Here is a 7661-nt window from a genome sequence, read left to right as displayed (position 1 = left end):
TCAAAATATAGCAGTATGTAACACCCCCGCAACCAAGCTGAATTTTAAGTATCCATTTTTTATACCTTTTTCTATGCTAAGACACTTAAGGCTTTTTTGTTTAAATAAAAACACTGAAAAACTTACTATGCTTAATATACACTTTCAAACAGGACCATTAAATTCTATCCTCTTCTGGATGGAGCATGTTTGCTAAATACTATGGCAATGCATGTAAACAGGAGAGAAAGGGAAGAAAGAAAAGAACACCCCAGGCCTGTGCTGTTAGTTTTCCACAACTTTAAGGGTTTGCAATGCATGGAAAAATACAGGCTTACCTATAAAAACTTAATTTCAGCAAAGAATTTGGAAAAATGAATTCACAAATACATTAGACCATCAAGTGATTACTAATTAGTCTGCGTTTTGTCGTTCCTACTGGCCCAGTTAAATACGGAAAAACTGGCCATGTGATATGAAATCTGATTGGTTCAGAGCTGGCCACTATCCCTTGGAAAATTACCAAGAAAATTTTGTTCGGGAAGGTAAAGTACCTGGATTAGAATCTGCCATTACTTAAGCCACAGAACCTCAAGGCAAATTACTTAACCCTTCTGAGGATGTTTCCGTACAGAGATGTGTATACCAAAAACGGACGTATGTAAAGTAACTGGCATGTGGCAGAAGTCCAGCAAATAAAAGCTATCATTTTTATCTTAACTGAAAAATTCAATTTACTATGGGATTGGCAGTGTAGGGTAACTGCCCTAAAACCTTTTAACTCAGAGCTTAAATCTAGTCAACCCCTCCAAGAAACTAACTAGTATATAAAACACTGCACCCACCCCTTCCAGGTTTTTACCAACACCAAAAAGCAAACTTCATTCTTACATTTATCAACCACCTTGTTCTTTTCCTACTGAAACTCCTTTCCACGGGAAATAAAAATATCAAAAGAACAGACTTCTTTTTTAAAACGTTACATTTGGACCACAGAAAATACTGAGTATTTACTACATAATGCTTTGATGGAAACTGCAAAATGCAGAATTCATCAACCGTGTGAAAATGTGTTAAGCTCTCTCAATTGAAACTATTATTACATAAATAAGTATGTTTGCAAAATCTAAAAACAGTCAATCAACTGGCTGTTTTAAGTCGAACGCATGGAATAATATTGCAACTTTTGATGAAAGCAGCACATTAGAAGCTGATTAAAGAAAAATGTCCACAACAGCTCTGGAGAATCAAGAGAGCCCCTGCCCTGGCTGGGTAACGCAGTTGGTTAGAGCATCCCCTGGATAGCCAAGGTTTCGAGTTTGATCCCAGGTCAGGGCAAATAAAGAATCAACCAATGATTCTTTAAGTAAGTGGAACAACAAGTCGATGTTTCTCTCTCTACTAGGGGGAAAAAACAAAACAAACAAAAAAATAAAAATAAAAGAATTTAAAAAGAGACATCTTAACAAAGTCCCAGTCTCCCCCCTCTTACAACTTTTCCTTTAAAAACATATACAAGGTGCATATTACATGCTCCTCGGAGAGAAAAGAGCCAGCCTGCATTACACAAGCACAAATTTTGATTTAGACCAACCAATCTCTATAGGGTCCGTTGTGCACTAAAAGAATCTGCAAACTCTAATCCCATTATGACCACTTCCCACCCACCTAGATCTCGACTGGGTGGTCATTTCCTACAGGAGTGGATTATGGGGACAAACGGGCTCCAGTACGAGCCCGATCCAGTCTAGGCCGTGAGGACCGACAAGAGGGAGGTAAACTTCCCCACCTGCAGGTGGTGGGCGCTCAGGCCGGGGAGAACCTAGCTAAGAGGCACCTTTCCCAGCGGACTTCAAGAGTAGACCGAACCGCGGGAGGGAGGGAGCGAGCGGGAAGGAGAGAAATCGATCCACCCCGCGCCCCTGCTTCCCTCCACACACGCGCACTTTTTGTTGCACCCTCGGGCCTCAAGAGAATCTCAGATTCAAACGTCCTAACTACCTATTATCTTGAGTTTCCCTCCCAGAAGGGATATCAAATTGGGCGGGAGCTCCAGCGAACTCTGACCTGGCGCTTTCGCGAAGGGTTAGGAATGGGTAGGGGCGGGGGGGGGGGGAATCGGCGCCCCCTTTCTTTAGAGAAGACGCTCAATGCTGTTTCCTGTCTTCTCTATCACGCTCTCTTGGGGCGGTACCCCCTAAACTACACTCTCCAGGACCCTCCCACCGCCAGACACCTAAGGGTTTCCCTCCGGCCTCCCCCCAGGGACTTCCTCCTCGCGGCCCCGCTAGGCCCCTGAACCCGGCGGTGCGCGTGGCTCAGCCCGCAGGCCCCGCCACTCAGGCGGGCAGCGAGGTACGGCTCCGGCCCATTCCCGCCGCCATTTTCCGGCGACCGTCGCGGCCGCGTAGGGGGGACGATCCCGAAGGAGGAGACTGCGCAGGGGCGCACCGGTCTCCGCCGCAAGGCGGGGGGCAGCGTCCGCTGACACCCAGGATTCCCAGAATGTTCGATGCCTCCCCTCGCTGGCCACCCCGCCCCGAGTTTAGGCCTCCTGCCGAGCCTTCCCAATAAGGCCTTCAGATCACCCCAGATCCCCGCGCTTCTACTTACGCGGAAGAACCCCGCGTCCATCTTGCTGCCTCGCTCGGAGATCGCTCCCTATCCCAAGGTGCACCGCGCCGCCGCGATGAAGGGCGGGACCGGCAGGGAAAGCCGAACGCCGGGACGCGGAGCGCACCGCCCTGCGAGCCCCTCCAGCGGACGAGAAGCCGCGCCTGCTCAGTACGGAGAGCGCCTGCCAAACGTGCGCAGGCGCACTCAGGGAGTGGGCTACTGCCGGGCTCGCAGCAGCCAGTCCGGGAGAGAGCCTCGCGACCGCAACCAATTGGAGCAAGAGAGAGAGTCGTTGGATCGCACGGTTCTGCGAATCCTTTTGTGGCGCGAGATCAGCCTTGGACGCGTAATATAAATTGACCCATCCTTCCACCCGTAGTGTGGAAGGCCTCCCACCCAGGGAGTTCCAGGGAGTGATTGGAGAGAAAGGCTGTTACGTCAGAGTGACGCTAAAAGGGGCGGTCGGAACGCAGAAGAGGACCCTGCGGCCTCCCCTGTCATTATAAAAGTTGTCATTGTTTGGTTTTACGAGTTTATCAGTTGTTAAGATCGGCTTTAAAATGTAATCGAGTTCTGCAGTACCATGAAATCTGCGTTCTGACCCGGTGTCACGAGCTTACCCTTGTCTCCACACAAGTCTGGGTTTTTGGAAGGACCTGGAAATGGCCATTAGATGAGTTTCGGTTTCGACGGCCGAGGAATCACGCTGACAGGCGGGAAGCTGATGAGAGAGCCGTGGCCTTCGGGCTGCGTGTCAGGCAGGGCTCAGACGGAGAAGCCGGCGGGCATTCAGGTTGTCGGCCACCTGGGAGCCCACCTTGCCCAGCTCGGCCTCCTCAGTGCCCCGCTCTAGCTGTGAGGGCCTTAAGCACTGGACGCATTTTGCGCGAATTCCACTAAGAGCTTGCTCTTTCTCTGGGGGAAAGCACGTGCCCCTTCCCTGGCCATCTTTTGTAACGGATAGCTTCCCCGCCACCCCCCACACAAATACTCTCCTCCCTTTCCTGCTTATTCCTCAGGGCACTTACCAACCTTGAAAATATTGATATGAATTTGTTCATTCTCTCGGCTTTAAGACCAACCCTATCCCGACGACTTCTATTAATCATCTGCTCTGACTTCTCTCCAGAACTTCAAATTCGTGTGGGCAACTTCCTGCTTGACATTTCCACTTGGGTAGATATCACAAACGCAACATGACAAGGAACCGAACTCCTGATTCCTCCCCCTGTCCGCCACCCCGCGCCATCCCACCTCCTCCTCCAAAGCCTTTCCTGCCTCAGTGGATGACAGTTTCTTTTCTTTAGGACACAGTCTTGGTGTGTTTCTTGACTCCTCCTTCGCTTACATCTCACTTCCAAACCATCAAGAAACCCGCTACGCTATTCAAGGCACCATCATCTTTTGTCTGAACTTCTGCAGGTTGGCCTCTTTACCGGTCTCCTTGCCACTCAGCATCTTATGCTACGTGCAGCAGACCTTACTCTCAACCTCAGAATTTTCTGATAGCTCATTTTCTCAGAGCAAAAGCCAAAATACTACCTGATTCCACCCCCACCCCTTTCTTTTTTGATTTCATCACCTGGGTCAAAGCCTGAACTTCTTAAGCTTGATTCTTCCTCAAAACCTTTGTGCTGATCATAACTGCTGCCTGGAATAGTGTACCCCAGCAGGTATCTGGCAAATTTCAAGTTTTTACCCAAAAAACCCTGCTAGCTGAGTACCCCATTGGAAATTGCTCACGCAGCCTCTCTGTACCCCTTGATGCCTCTTAATCGACTCCGTTTTTTCCACAGTATTATCACCTAGGTATTTGTTTACCAATTTTTAATGTTTGTTTATTGTCTGTTCTCTACACTGGAATGTAAGCCCCCTAAAGTCCGGGCTTTTTATCTTTTTGCTCTCTGATGTGTCCCTAGCACCTAGAACAGTGCCTGGCACATAATACAGGCTCAGTAAGATTTCTTGACTGAATGAAAGTTTTATCAGAGTGTCAAAGATGGGGAGGTGACTGGCTTCCCAGGAAGAAGCTCCTTGACCAGATGGAATTGCGAAATCACCATGTCCCACATCTCACAGACTGTTCTCTATGGTTCTGATAATCATTCTGTTATGTCCTTCCTTAACTGTCTCTGTTCTTTTGCTGCCAATCCTGTAAATGCTGGTTTTTCTTGTGGTTCTATCATTGACGCTTTCCTGTTTTCCCTTGACAAAGGAGACCTGTTCTGTCTTGGTTTCAATTACTATTTCACCTCCCAAGCCTATATTTCTCAGGCATAGGTCTGTCCCAGACCTACAGTTTTAACTTCCTGCTGACATTCACTTGGATTATTCCTGTGGGCACCTCATACTCACCGTGTCTCAAACTGAATTCAGCTTCCTCCACTTGCCTCAACCCTCCTTTCACCCATTCTCAGGGAATGAGCAACCTTTCTCCCATCGTTCTTCTTCTTTCTTCCTCAAAATCTACAGCCACCAAGTCTTCCTTTTTGCCTCTCTTAACACTTAATACCTTGTAAATATGTCGACTTCCTGCTAGCTCCATGGCCTCTATTTTAGGCAAAATTGATTATTGTCTGAATCATTGCAACCACCTAGTAACCATTTCCCTACCTTCTGGGTTTATATCTCCATCCTATATCCAGAGTGGTTCTCTACGAAGAGGATCTGGATCCTTTCCCTCTGCAGTGTAAAAACCTTCAGTGGCTCCCCACTGTCATCCAGGTGAAGCCCAAACTAGTTGCTTTAGCTGGTTGCATGAACTAGCCCTACATAATTTGTTTGCTGCTTCTTTCTCCAGAGTTATCACATGGGCCAAAACTCTCCCTCTCCCCATCTCTTACTTCTTTTTTTTCCCACTTAAATAGATACTTTATTTATTTTTTTTGTTACTGTATTTTCCAATCTCTCACTTCTGAGCTGCAGCCACACTGAACTACAGAACTACTACGAGTCTAATCATGAAAAGGTTAGGTTTTGAAAGTCAATTATTTGTCTGTATCTTGGTAAGCCTAAAGTGACTAAGAGGCGACTCCAATGTCACCTCCTCAGACAAGCCCTTTCTGACCAGCCTTCTGAAAGGAGCAGATACGCTCCCCCCTCACTTCATCCTACCTCGCTTTATTCTTCTTCATAGTACTTAACAGTGCCTGCCATTGTTATCTATCTTGTCTACATACTTACCGTCTTTGCATTTATCTTTTTCTTTTTAAGTTCTATGAGGGCAAGAATCTTGTTCATCCTGTTCACCATGAAAGCCTTAAGGGTTAGAACAGTATCTAGCACATTCCTGGGGTTCAATAAATGCTTGTTGAATGAGATTTTAAGGCTCAGTCCCCAAAGACAGTGCAACCAATAAGCGAGTCTCTTCTTCGAAATGTTATAACTACTGATTCTATCAACAAGAGTCCACACTAAAAACCTTCTGAGGCAGCTGCTTTTCCTTCACAAACTCACGTCTCTTCCCTGCCCCCCCAGAGGAGACGCGAGCCCAAGGCGGACCTGCAGCCAACAGTGCAGCACCTCATCTGGGTCTTTATGTCTTTAAAGTAGTGGGAAGGTGAATCAGGAGATTCACTGCTTTTTAAGAGGTCATTTCTAGTGTAATTTCTTGTTCTCAAATTGAGTAAACGCCCACCAGTTCTCCTATTTTCTTCCTTGCCCTGATTGACTGATCGATGTTGCTCATTCGCGTACGCACGTTCAGTACTTTTGTGGGAGTGACTGTCCAAAATGTAAGTTACAGTCACGTCAACTCTTCGGTCCCCAGGCCCCACTGACTTTTCACTCCTCCCAGAGGGAGAAACAGGCCTTACAGTGGCAACTTCTGTCTCTACGGGATCTGTTCATCAGTCCCCAGCGTCTCTGGCCTCATCTCCAACTTCTCTGCCTGTCCTTCCTCTACTCCAGCCACACGGCCTTGCTGTCTGCAACTCTGTTCATGCCTGCAACTCTCTTGTCTGGTAGCCACGGGACTCACTCCCTCACTTCCTTCAGTTCGTGATGCAGATGTCAACATCTCAGTGAGGTCTTTTCCGGTCACCCTACCTGAAATCGTAAGCCCTGTCCACCCAACTGCTATTCCTGACTTCATTTTTCTTCCTAGAGCTCACCGCTGTCTAACATACTTTAGACTTAATTTCTTGTTTGGTATCTATGTCCCCTCAGCAGGAGGTAAGCTGAAAGAGGGCAGGGATTTTTGTCTCTTTGGCCCACTATTGTATCCCCAGGGCCCAGAACAGTGCTTGGTGTAAAGGCATTCATAAATATTTGCTGAATGAGCGAACAAATTAACAACCACTCTGGGCCGTCATCAAGAACATCCATTCATCTTCTAGCTACTTTTTGCCAAAGCCAGAGGCTTTGGAGTCTCTAGTTCTGTCTCATAGAGTGAGAGTTTAATTTTCAGGGAGCCATTACATGAAGATGTAGGGACACCCGGAGGCACCATTCCCCCTATTTTCTATTCTATTTATTTTATTTTATTCTTTAATTTTTGCATATATTTGGGTCACCATTCCCCTTAATAGAACATTTTTCAAGAAAATTGCCTTATCTGCAGAGAGAATATCATGATCTCCTCTTCAAAAAGAGAGATAACAACTCAAATCTAGCTGTACCTACATTAAACCCTTTCCTTGGTTAATAGTAAAACATCCTCTAGCTGTGATACATTTATTCATTGTGCATTTATTGTAATTGGATGCATAGCACTACTGAAATACATTTGTTTCCTAGTTTTAAAGAAAAGTAAAGTAAAAGAAAAGTCCTCTGCAGCAGATAAGCCTCCTCCCTGCAGGTGCGGTGAGGGACCACTGGGTAGTGAAGGGCGTCCGCAGACACCATCTCCTGCTCGCTGCGCCGCTGCGCAGATCAAAACGGGTCTTGATGCTGCCTACATTTCTCAGGACTTTCTCCATATTTACTTCATTGTAGATGATAATTGCATGAAATTTTTACGTACTATTTTATCAATAATCAGATCACTATGAAGTTAACTATATAAAGGCCAGAACTCTTTCGGCAATGAAGGAAAATAAAAGCTTGGTTGAATTTATCATTAATGT

The 7661-nt window shown here is 46.5% G+C and overlaps 1 protein-coding gene across 9 annotated transcripts in view; it reads right to left on the bottom strand.

The window, feature by feature from the left end:
• The window catches only part of SRRM1 (serine and arginine repetitive matrix 1), a 30519-nt gene extending 27620 nt beyond the window's left edge, over nt 1–2899 (bottom strand). For 3 of the 9 annotated variants that reach the window (XM_045190670.3, XM_024554390.4, XM_045190672.3), the window contains exon 1: nt 2593–2897. In XM_045190670.3, the coding sequence (XP_045046605.1) occupies nt 2593–2613 (21 nt within the window). In that variant the 5' untranslated portion in view covers nt 2614–2897. Of the gene's footprint in view, nt 1–2592 lie in introns of all 9 variants that reach the window. The other 6 variants (XM_045190673.3, XM_024554388.4, XM_024554389.4 and 3 more) reach the window with 4 other exon arrangements.
• Between the last annotated feature and the right edge of the window lie 4762 nt (nt 2900–7661).

This window comes from Desmodus rotundus, chromosome 3 (genome assembly GCF_022682495.2).
Source record: "Desmodus rotundus isolate HL8 chromosome 3, HLdesRot8A.1, whole genome shotgun sequence".
NCBI classification, from domain to species: Eukaryota; Metazoa; Chordata; class Mammalia; order Chiroptera; family Phyllostomidae; genus Desmodus; species Desmodus rotundus.
This window is presented reverse-complemented; position numbering and strand designations above follow the sequence as displayed.